Below are 12,286 nucleotides of genomic sequence, written 5' to 3'. Positions count from 1 at the left end.
TAAACAGATCAAAATGCTGGGAGGAAGAGGAAGTGAGGTCAGAGACTCCACCGCTCTGCTCCTGGGAGCAGACGCCTGAGAGAGACGCCATGCTCCCGGCTCCTGGGCAGACACACGCCATGAAGTAAGCCGCCAGGTTAGACATGCTGAACCTTTCCCGGTAAGACCGGTGCTCACCGATTATTAGAGATGGGTTGATTGGGATAACAGAATTAGCCTAGAAGAGAATGGGCTGAGCAGTGATTAAATGAATATAGTTTGTGTGTTGTTATTTTGGGGCATAAGCTAAGCTAGCCGAGCGGGCAGCTGGGGTGTTGGGGACGCAGCCCCGCTGCCGCCCATATTACTACAGTTGGCGCCCCACGTAATGGACTAAACCCACTTAAAAAACCTGAGAAGACTTAAAAATAAGGGAGCGAGAGTTTAACACAGATTTTTGCTGTTTGTTGGTGGTGTGCTGTAGAGAGATTTCCTGATTCGGCAACAGTAGCAGAAAAAACGATGTGTCATTTTAAAGCGCAACTTCCTGGGGCTGTGCCGCCATTGCGATATCTGTCTGGCTCCTGCGGGAGACAGAGCTTTTGAATAGAGCATTTGGAGTAAAGTGCTACGATTTGTTTGATGGCAACTAGACTCGCTGTGTTCTCGGGTCTGCTCTGCTTGCCAGAGGCAAGCAAGCGCCTCATCTAAGAGGCTTCCTGACTCAGCTTTAGCTGCAAAGCCTGCAGCTCATTAAGAGGTCCTGCCACAAAACACTTAAACGGTGTTGACGAAAAGCTGAGCGCATGCTTTTCGGTTTTCAGCCGTAGCAGGAAAAAAGCTGCGCCGGTTAAAAATGCCGGCTTTCTGGACTGTCCTGCCAGGACAAACTCTGACTCTTTTACGCAGGCGGTTTGTGCGTTTGCAAGCACAGGCTGCTGAAGCTCGCTTGCTGGCTACAGCCAGTACCTCAGCCACAGGGCTGGATCCAGCCGGCAAAGCCACGCCTTTAATCCTACTGATATTGCTTGGTAAATTAAAGACTCGTGTGGTCAGAAAAAGAGAGATATACAGTAAAGAGAGATTCAAAGACAAAGAAAATTTCTAAATGGTTTGAAGTGTGTTAAAAATATATGCAGACTAAAATTTAAAGTTCTTAAAAGTAACAAAAAAAAAAAGGAAGAGAGTTGTTGTGTGTGGTAGCACACGCCTTTAATCCCAGTGCCTAAAAGGCAGAGACAAACGGATCTCTGTGAGTTCAAGGTGTAGTAGCAAACACCTTTAATCCCACTGCCTGAGAGGCAGAGACAGGCGGATCTCTGAGAGTTCAAAGACAGCCTGGTCTACAGAGATATTCCAGGTCAAAGATATACGCTCAAAAAGCAAAAAGTTAACCTAGGAATGTCACAGCTTAGATTCTTAAGCGCCTAGTGATTTAAAGGCGCAAATCAAAAGTGCCCCTGGATAGTAAAAAATTGCAGATTCACAATAGGACAGATTCAGACCACTAAATGAGTCACACTGTGGATGAATGTACGTAGGCTTGGGAGAGAGAAGAAAAAGAATATAGAGAATAAAGTTAATGGTTTAAAAAAAGTAAAAGTAAAGTCTTTAAAGAGACAGAGTACAGATAGTTAAGAGATTAAAAGAAATAAAGAAAAATAAGCCACGTAAAAATGGAAAATTCACAGAGAGTCTGGATTATGTACATTGTGTTTTCTTTAAAATTTTTGACTGTGAAGGAGCTAAGTACAGAGAGACATTTCATTATATGGGCTGCCAAGTGGAACCAGAACGGATATCATGCGGGTATGATTTCAGAATTTGGATCTAAGGATATGATACTTTGGAAAAGAGATTCTTCTTTTGTTTTCACAGAGGATCAGACCTTGTGGATTGCATTTATCCCGATATGGTATGATAGACCACGCCCTCCTGAAGGGTTGGTGTGAACACCTTCAGAAAATTGCTTCACTCAACTGCCAACTGAGATGAAACTAGCACACAGGTTATACCATGAAAGACCTAATTAACGACGCCCCCATTCAGCAGAAAGCAGTTTGGAGAGAAATAACTGCGCCCATGTTCCCAAATATTGTTTATAAATGTTCTTTTACATTTAAAGGGGGATATGATATAGATATGAATAATTTACATTAGTATAGATTTTGCTTTATTGATAGAGATTTAAGGTCAATTTTGTTATATATAAGTGTTTCTGATTTTGATTAAGGTATTGTGATTGTGTAGTTTATTTAAATATGTACTGTATAATTAAGAAATATAGGTTGTTAATGGATAATCATCGATAATAGTAAAACTTGTAGTCATGTTAGTTAGATTTTCTAGATATATAGAGATATATTTTAGATAGACATTCTTCATGTCTTTCAAAGATTACAGAATAGGACATTTAATGTTTTAATAACTTAGGACTTTTCATAACAATGAGACACTCTGCTCCTGGCAGCACCAATCTACTTCAAGAGGAAGATGGGCATCGAAGAGGCACCTTATGGAGTTTGATAGCCATTTGGGCAAGAAACTGCTCTTGCCTGGACTATTGCATAAACTGGACACAGAGAACCCACAGAGAGAGGACTACTGAACTTGCCTAAGGTGAGATGATCTTTCAGGGTTCCTGATTCATGAAAGAGTCTGCAAGACATTCTGCAGGACACAACAGATAGTGACTGAACTGACTTTGAATTTTCCTGCTTTATGGAAATGTCTGCTGGATACCATGGGCCTGAAGGCTGAAGATGGATGCCCCAACGGTACAGAGGAACTTTGGGTGACTGTCCAGGCAGCGAGATGTCTCTGTCATTTCTAGAGTTTTAAAAGTTGCTTTTTTCCTGTTTGCTTAGGTAGTATTGTATCTTTCTGGAGTCTTTGATGGAGTTAAGAATAGTTAGTTATAGTTATAGTTTTCCTTAGTTATGATAAAGATTATTGTAACTTTTACTTGATAACTGTTTTGTTATATGTAATTTTGCTATGTTAAAGCCTTTTTTTTGTTTAAACCGAAAAAGGGGAAATGATGGAGGAAGGTCATTGGCTAATAAAGGAACTGCCCTGGCCCATTTTATTGGTTAGGACATAGGTAGGTGGAGTAAACAGATCAAAATGCTGGGAGGAAGAGGAAGTGAGGTCAGAGACTCCACCGCTCTGCTCCTGGGAGCAGACGCCTGAGAGAGACGCCATGCTCCCGGCTCCTGGGCGGACACACGCCATGAAGCAAGCCGCCAGGTTAGACATGCTGAACCTTTCCCGGTAAGACCGGTGCTCACCGATTATTAGAGATGGGTTGATCGGGATAACAGAATTAGCCTAGAAGAGAATGGGCCGAGCAGTGATTAAATGAATATAGTTTGTGTGTTGTTATTTTGGGGCATAAGCTAAGCTAGCCGAGCGGGCAGCTGGGGTGCTGGGGACGCAGCCCCGCTGCTGCCCATATTACTACAAGATAATACACAGTTATTTGTTACAATGGGAAACATAAAATTCATGTTTTAGAATAAATATTCTTGATATGCAACGAACAGTATATAATGCATGATGCTTTTGTTTATTAAACAACAAAAACACGGGACTAGAAAGATGGCTCCACAGTAAAGAGCGCTGGCTGCTCTTCCTGCAGATCCAGGTTCAATTCTCAGCACCCACAAGGTGACCCAACTGTCTGTAACAAGTTCCAACCTCTGCAGGCACTGCACACACCTGATGCATAGACACGTATGCAGGCAAAACACCCATACAGACAAAAATCACAAAACCCATATATTACATACTCTTGTATATGTATGCATATGTGTGTGTGCATGTGTGTATATGAATGAATAATCTAGTCACGATGCTGTACACCTGCAATCCCAACTCCTCACAAGACAAAGGCAGGAGGACCATGGGTTCCAGGACAGCCTGGGATACATAACAAGACTGCCTCAAACAGTCACAAAGTATACATGCATGGGGGGGGGGGGGGATGGAAGGATGGAAGGACACATTTGCTATACTAAGCTCTGCATGCACATAGTGCACTCGTGAGCATGTCACTGAACGTGTACACAGAATCCACACTAACTGTTTCAACAACAAAGGTCATCTGGTTTTTCTAAAGAAAGGATGCATTTTTATCCTCATCCGTTATAACCCTCAAAGGGTACAAGAGTCTAAAGGATGGATGGTCTCACTCTGCAGATTAACCCAGTGGGAACCTTGGCAAGTTACCTTTTTGCTTTTCACATCCCCCAAATTGCCTCATTGTTACCCAATTTAACTTACATCTCATACAATTGCAGTTAAGAAAATTTGGTGAAATGGAAGTTTTGTTTGTTTTAAATCAGAGTGATTGATCCAGGCGGCTGGGCTGGTGGCTCCATTAGTAAACTCTTTACTGCACAAAGTGTGAACACGTGAGTTTGCATCCCTCAGCACCCAAGCCAGGTTTGGTGCAATCCTAGCATGGGGGAGGGGAAGGGGAAGACAGGAGCAACCCTAGGGCTTTATCCACCAGCTTAGCCATATTTATGACCCCTAGTGATGGACCCTGTCTCAAAATAGAAGGTGACATAAGGAAACACTAGACATTCCACATGCAGGTGCATTCATGCATGCATGCACACACCACACACGTGCATGCACACACATGCCCATGTGCACGCGCACACCCATCAATCATTGCACCGGTCCATAAAAATACTAGCTTATTAAAAACAAAAAATCAATGGATGGTATTTTCAAAACTCAGACTGTGCATTTGGCTTTTGTTTATTGCTTCTGCATTTTTTTCCGATACTTTATTATAAGCTATTGTACACTCCCATCAAATATGGCTGTGTGTTCTTCCTGTCCCTGTTGATGATGCCAGTAAAAGCCTCGTCAGTCTTTAAACATTAAATGGATTGACGGGTAAGAACAGAATAGCTAGTCCCGTTGTGACTGAAAAGGCCAAGGGCCACGTGTATTTGTAGAAAAGTACCTGGGTATCCATTTTCGTCCACATCTGTGGCTCCTTTCATGGAATAGCCGAAGCTTGGGGGCATACTCTGGGCAGCCCACTGGCCCTCGAGGATTTGAGAGGGCACCGAATTCAAGCCTGTTGATCTTCCATTAAAGATATAAACAAGTCCCTTTTTATCTTCACCTCCATACGGAGCAGCAATTGCAATATCTGTGGACAGAGGGAGCAGGGTGGAGAAGATGAACGACAAAAGAGAGGTAAGTCGGCAAGGACGGCCGGAAGAGATTCTCAGGACTAACATTATGAATACAACCCATCCCTATGACAACTGTTGGCTTGAAGTTCTGCAGAGGCAGTCACATGGTCACGTGGTCTGTAATCCCAACAGGCCACAGATAACACAGGAGGATTCTGAGTTCAAGGACAGCCTGGGCTGGAGAGGGAGACTCTGTCCAAAACAGAAAAGAACACAAAAAGTGGCATTCTAATTCAAAGAGATCCAAGGAAAACAGTGCAAAAATGACATTAATTGGCGGCATACGTCCTGGGTCTGACCTTGGATAAGAAGAGACTTCAGTTTTCTGGACCTAAACTTGCTTCATCTTAAATCACACATGGGGGTGAGGGTATGAAAACCCTCATCTGCACACGGGGATGAGGATGTATAAAAACCCTCATCTAAAATTCATTATAATTCTTCTAATTCATGCATGAGTTTTATTTTACAAAATTAAAATATGGTTTATAAACTTCTAAGTTCTGACTTCTTGATTTTGTTCAATTTATACTGAAACAACATGAATATACAAAAATTTTAATTCTTTAAAACAGCCCTAATATGGTACTAGATGGTCATCGTGGCCACTCCTGACTTGAAAATAAATGTAATATACCAACTTCTCCTTTCTCTGATGCTACCAGCCTAACCATGATGGATATCTCTGTAGCTTACAAGAGGCGATCTGACCCAGTCACACCAAACTGCTTTGTTATGGCCACGTCACGGGCCCCATCACAGAGCTGGTATCTGATGCAAACACACTGGGGTTTATTGATTACGAGTTAGTTAACTCAGTCTGCAATCCAACACATCACCACGGCAGGTGGGGGAAAACGGCCCAGAGCTCTCAGGGTAATGGGTTTTTTACAAGGGAAAAACCGCAAGCTGGGTAGCACAAGCCTTAGTGTTTCAGAATTGGGTAAAAGTATACAACTTTTGAATTCATTGGTTGGGGTATAAGGGAATTTCAAAACAGTCAAAACAGCAGTTAATCAGGTACCTACAAAAACGTTTGGAGCAAGCAGATGTAATCATCTGTTGTTTGGACACCCTGCTGGGTCACTTTGACCAGAGCAAGCACAGTTTCTTGGGAGTGTTTATGACTTTGCTGGGCTGCATTCACCACCACCACCACCACCACCACCACCACCACCACCACCACCACCACCACCACCACCACCACCACCCACCCCCAGTTAGGTCCTGTCTAAAATGGAGTTCTTTCTCAAATGGAGTTTGTTCTGCTCCTTCATCCTTACTGTACTCAACCACTTTATGCCTCCCTAGTGACATATCCAGAAATACCTAACATGTCTGGAGACCAACATGCCTGGGAATTTCTCAGACACCACGGCAATCACATTCTACTCACAGAGATCAGCCGGCCTCTGCCTCCCAAGTGCTGGGATTAATAGCATGCAAAGAAACCAACAATTCTTCTGTCCTTACTAATCGTTTACAAAAAAATCCTTGTAATCTATATTTCATGTCCCTACCTTTTAATCTGTATTTCAGGTTCTGGAAAAGAGCTGTGTAGTAAAAGCCAACTTTTGGTTTTAAAGGTATTTGTAACTATTGAATTAAGACTTCTCTAAAGCAATAGGCTTCAGGATTTTACAGGTGGCCGTGAAAAGACACAGCCTCTTTCCGAGATTCCACAGCCACTATAAAGCTACGTCTATAAAAATATTAGTGGAAACTCAGACCCGAGGCAAGCATTAAGTCATCCTTGTTGACAATGAGCCTGGGAGCTAGTTTTCACTTGAAGCTAAACGGACAGTAGGGGGCGCTGTCATGCAGCAGGCTGCAGAGGGCTCCCTGGGAATGAAGACTCCTTTCAGAATTTAATAATTTGACGTTCTAGCATGTGAACATCAAGTTTTGAAAACGTTTACTCATTTCTCAGAAAAACAAAACAAAACAGTTGTTTTCATATTTGGTGTCAGTGATGGGCTTGCCATCTTTCTACAGATGGCATTTTCGGACTTTTTCACGTGACCCGGAAAATCACTTGGATCTTACCATTGAAACCATCCTGGTCCAGGTCTCCCAGAGGAGCTATGGCACTTCCAAATCTGGCAAAAACCTCAAACCCATTCAGCTTCGTAGTTTGGAAGTCTCCCGATGCTCTCTGCAGAGACACTGTGACCTGGCCCACCTCTTGGAGTTTCCCATCAGAGCCGCGGTCCATGAACAGAGGCGCTCCGATAAACACATCTGCATAACTGAAAGAAGAGAATGTCCTCACCCACAAGATCAAACTCCATCTGACAGCATTTCTCTTAGTTTTCTATTGCATGTATGTGAATGTTTTGCCTGCATGTATGTCTGTGTGTGTCTGGTGCCCTTTTGACGCCAGAAAAGGGCCTTTGGAGCCCTGGAACTGGAGTTACGATGATGAAGAGCCACCCTGAGAGTATCATGAATCAAAACCACACCGTCTGCATGACAAACCAGTGCTTGTACCCAGTGAGCAGCCTTCCCAGCCCCCATCAGCACATTCTTCCTAAAACTCCCCTTGGCACGCCTCGTATGGCACACAGAAGCATCGCCCATCACACATAAAATCACATCACCACAGGTTTGCTTTTTTTTTTAATATTTATTTATTTATTTATTTATTTATTTATTATGTATACAATGTTCTGTCTGTGTGTATGTCTGCAGGCCAGGAGAGGGCACCAGACCTCATTACAGATGGTTGTGAGCCACCATGTGGTTGCTGGGAATTGAACTCAGGACCTTTGGAAGAGCAGGCAATGCTCTTACCCACTGAGCCATCTCTCCAGCCCCCCCCCTCAGGTTTGCTTTTTTTAAGATTTACTTATGTATATGAGTGACCCATCTTCATGCACACCAGAAGAAGGAATCAAATCCCATTATACATGGTTGTGAGCTACCATGTGGTTGCTTGGGAATTGGACTCCAGGCCTCTGAAAGAGCAGCCAGTGCTCTTAACTGCTGAGCCATCTCCCCCACAATGTCCTGTTTTAAGACAGCAGCCCTCAACCTGTGGATCGCAACTCCAGAGGGTCACACATCATACATATATCCTGCACATAAGGTATTTACATTACAGTTCAAGATAGTATCATGGTCGGGGCCACCGCAGCGTGTGGGGCTGTATTAAACGTCACAGTATTTGGAAGGTTTAAGAACCTCTGCTCTAGAGCTACGGCAAAGCCTAGGGCCAACTAGGAGGCGGTCCCATGTCCATGATGAGGGAGTATCAGATCCCTTTCTCAGAGTGACAGAAGATTAGCAGGGAGCAGACACAGACACAGAAAAAGACTATTTAGCTTTAGTTACGCACATATAAACACAGAGGAAAAGAGTTTCTGGAAACATTCTTTTAAAACTTACTCATCTCCATTAATGTCAGTGGCAGCAACAGAAAATCCAAAATACGCAGCCATCTGCAGAAAGAGAGGGATCAGAACATTCACACTTCATCCCACCAGACCCTGCGGATTAACGTTCCTGTCCCATCGGCATGGCTGCTCTCCGTCCCCGTGCAGAGGTTAGGGCTCCAATCTCAGTGTCCTCGTCTATTTTACTAACACGCTGACAATTGCTTCATGAGACTTTCTAATGTTTCTAGATTTGTGGGCCAAACCTATTTCATGTTCATCATTCCTGAATGTCGACCACAAGGTTTCTTATCCTCTCCTCCTCTCCCAAAGCCTATCAGACCCCAGGAAATGAGAAGGTTCCCACCCTGGATACAAAAACTGGGAGGGTTTCTCTCTCTCTCTCTCTCTCTCTCTCTCTCTCTCTCTCTCTCTCTCTATTGTGGAACTTTTTCTTTACTGTTACCGATTTGTAACTTAATTCTCTGAGACACACAAACAGGAATATTATAAAACCTCTATGCTCAGTCAGAATAGCTTATATTAAACTTAACTGAAGAATTTTTATTGTATAGTGCAATATGTATATATCATCCATAATACACTTATCTGTGTTGTGCCTTTTTAAGCATCTAGTAAAACTAAAGCACATAGGTCATTCTTTTCCTTTCTTATTTTTCCTTTCTTTTTCCTTTTCGGGTTTTTGAGGCAGAGTTTCTCTGTGTAGCCCTGGCTGTCCTAGAACTCACTCTGTAAACCAGCTGGCCTCAAACTCAAAGATCCACCTGCCTCTGTCTCCCAAGGGCAGGGATCAATGGTGTGAGCCACCACACTCAGCTCATAGGACATTCTTTAATGACAGAAAAGGGAAACCTTATGCTTTTGTGTATGTACAATTTTATTTTTATTTTAAAAAAAATAGCAAACAAAGATGGTGGTGGCGGCACATGCCTTTAATCCCAGCACTTGGGAGGCAGAGGCAGGCTGATCTCTGTTAGTTCGAGGCCAGCCGAGTCTACAAGTGCTAGGTCCAGGACACAGAGGAACCCTGTCTCAAAAAAGAAAAACAAAAACAAACAAAAAAAAACCAAAAGAAGAAAAAAGAAAAACACGTCAGAAGCCTATGAGATTCTATTTATAGCACTGTAAGTATAGACTCATTATGCCATTTCCACAAAACGCTGACTGACTAAAGCCACAAACTGGAAACAGAAAAGGCAGTGAACTGTGGCTTTGCCACAGATGTAGACGCAGGAGAAAGCAGCAGCAAGAGGGCCCCTCCGCAGCTATGTCAGGCTCCACAGCATTTTCATTTTCACTATTTCCTCAGGGAGCTTTTTTAAAAAATATTTTTATTGATATTTATTGAGCTCTACATTTTTCTCTGCTCCCTTCCCTGCCTCTCCCCTCTCCCCCTTCAACCTTCCCCCAAGGTCCCCATACTCCCAATTTACTCAGGAGACCTTGTCTTTTTCTACTTTCTACTTCCCATGTAGATTAGATCTATGTATGTCTCTCTTAGTGTCCTCATTGTTGTCTAAGTTCTCTGGGATTGTGGTTTGTAGGCTGGTTTTCTTTGCTTTATGTTTAAAAACCACCTATGAGCGAGTACATGTGATAATTGTCTTTCTGTGTCTGGGTTACCTCACTCAAAATAATGTTTTCTAGCTCCATCCATTTTCCTGCAAAATTCAAGATGTCTTTTTTTTTTTCTGCTGTGTAGTACTCCATTGTGTAAATGTACCACATTTTCCTTATCTATTCTTTGGCTGAGGGGCATTTAGGTTGTTTCCAGGTTCTGGCTATGACAAACAAAGCAGCTATGAACATAGTTGAGCACATGTCCTTCTGGCATGATTGAATGCAAGCTGGTACAGCCCCTTTGGATGTCAGTGTGGCGATTTCTCAGAAAATTAGGAAACAACCTTCCTCAAGACCCAGTAATACCACTTTTGGGTATATATCCAAAGGATGTTCAATCATGCCACAGGGAGCTTTTCTAGTAGAGGTGTGACATTTTAATAGCATACCTGTTCGCCAGTAAAGTTGTGTAAAGAGGACATGTTTTTCCCATCATAAATATAAACCTGTGTAGGAAAGCAAAAGTAAATGACATGTAGTAAAACTAATGTATGTGTCGGAGGTCGATGTGTCTTTATCCTTTTCTGAGAAAGACTTTACTAACCCTGGAGCTCCTCCATTGGTGTGCGGACTGACTAGTTTGTTCCAGATCCACTCTCTCCACACCCAGACGCACAGCCCAATGGATACAGTGTAACAGGCGCAGATCCATTATCTCCACACCCAGACCCCCAGCCCAATGGATACAATGTAGCAGACCAAGACCCACAGCCCAATGAATACAATGTAGCAGACTAAGACCCACAGCCCAATGGATACAAAGTAACACCCACAGACCAATAGATACAATGTAACAAACCAATACCCACAGCCCAATGGATACAGAGTAACACCCACAGACCAATAGATACAATGTAACAAACCAATACCCACAGCCCAATGGATACAGTGTAACGGACCTGCTTTTATATGCAGGCCAGATCCAAACAGAGGTCCTCATGGTTGTGAAACCAGAACTCCCCCATCACGGACCCATCTCCCCCAATCCCTGCCTTCAGATGTTTAAGGTATCTTTATCACTCTTACCATTCCCAAAGTCCTTGCTGCTCTTGGAACCCCTGAAACAAAATCTGGGGGAACAATATAAAAGCTTAATTACTCATTTTAAGACAAACACTGGGATTTACAGGTGTAGGTATTCTGCCAGGGTGCTTTAAGTTTTATTAATCCAGTAGAAAACAAAATAGGGATTTTTTTTAAAAGTTGATATTGAGTATGAAGCAACCTTTACATTTTAAATTATAAAAACCTAACTTGTAAGTCATAAAAACATTATTAAGGAGCTCAAATACACTGGGTGTGGTGGCACTGGGGAAGCAGAGACAGGCAAATTAAATTCAAGGACAGCCTGGACTATGGAGTGAGTTCAAGGACTGTCAGGACCTCACACAGGCAAGTAAGACATCAAATCACAAGCCATTTTATTAAGCAGGAATAGAAAGGTCAAGCTCCGCAGCAACTAAGAAAAGTTGTATTTGCAGTCATGAAAACCACTACAAAGTAAACTGAAATGAACCTGGTGGCTAGGGCCAGAAGCATGACCTGTGTGATGTCTGGGATTGCGACACTGACTCCTGAACCAAGGCAAGGAGGAAGGAGGAACAGCCGGCTCCCAGGCTGTGCCCACAAGCCACAGATCAACCCAGAAAGAGGAAAAGCCTCTCCTCACAGACAGGGCTTACCAGGGCCTAGCAAGGGACAGAGAAAGAGCAACAGCCCCACAACCACTGTGCCAGGCAGAACATGTAGCAGAGACCAGGGGTCATCCCCAACCCGAACACTTTCTTCCTTCTGTATATTCCACAGTAATGGTTACAAATTGTCGAAGTGTTCAGTGCCATGTGTTTCAAATGCTATGTGACAAGGATTAAGGGTGGCCCAAATCTGCCTACCTTCGATGCCATCACCATTGAAGTCTCCGACAGCCACGGAGTAACCTAGACAGGAATAAAAGGCGAGACACCGTAAATCCCCTCGGAGCATCTGAGGCTTCTCTTTCCTCTGGGTTAGAGATTCATATGCACGTGACAAGCAAGTTTTAAAGGCAGTAAGTCAGTTAAGTACCCAAAATGA

At 43.1% G+C, this 12,286-nt stretch overlaps 1 protein-coding gene across 2 annotated transcripts in view; it reads right to left on the bottom strand.

The window, feature by feature from the left end:
* Positions 1–12,286, bottom strand: part of Itgav (integrin subunit alpha V) — a 75,724-nt gene that overhangs the window by 26,859 nt on the left and 36,579 nt on the right. For both annotated transcript variants that reach the window (XM_041639706.1, XM_041639708.1), the window contains exons 8-13: positions 12,106–12,150; positions 11,240–11,283; positions 10,603–10,659; positions 8,586–8,638; positions 7,245–7,447; positions 4,961–5,152 (exon numbers count right to left, since the gene is read on the bottom strand). In XM_041639706.1, the coding sequence (XP_041495640.1) occupies positions 4,961–5,152; positions 7,245–7,447; positions 8,586–8,638; positions 10,603–10,659; positions 11,240–11,283; positions 12,106–12,150 (594 nt within the window). The remainder of the gene's footprint in view (positions 1–4,960; positions 5,153–7,244; positions 7,448–8,585; positions 8,639–10,602; positions 10,660–11,239; positions 11,284–12,105; positions 12,151–12,286) is intronic.

This window comes from Microtus oregoni, unplaced genomic scaffold (genome assembly GCF_018167655.1).
Source record: "Microtus oregoni isolate MIOR12 unplaced genomic scaffold, Mior012 000060F_ref0000265, whole genome shotgun sequence".
Lineage (NCBI taxonomy): Eukaryota > Metazoa > Chordata > Mammalia > Rodentia > Cricetidae > Microtus > Microtus oregoni.
Note: the sequence above shows the minus strand (reverse complement) of the source record. Positions and strands in the feature narration are given on the sequence as shown.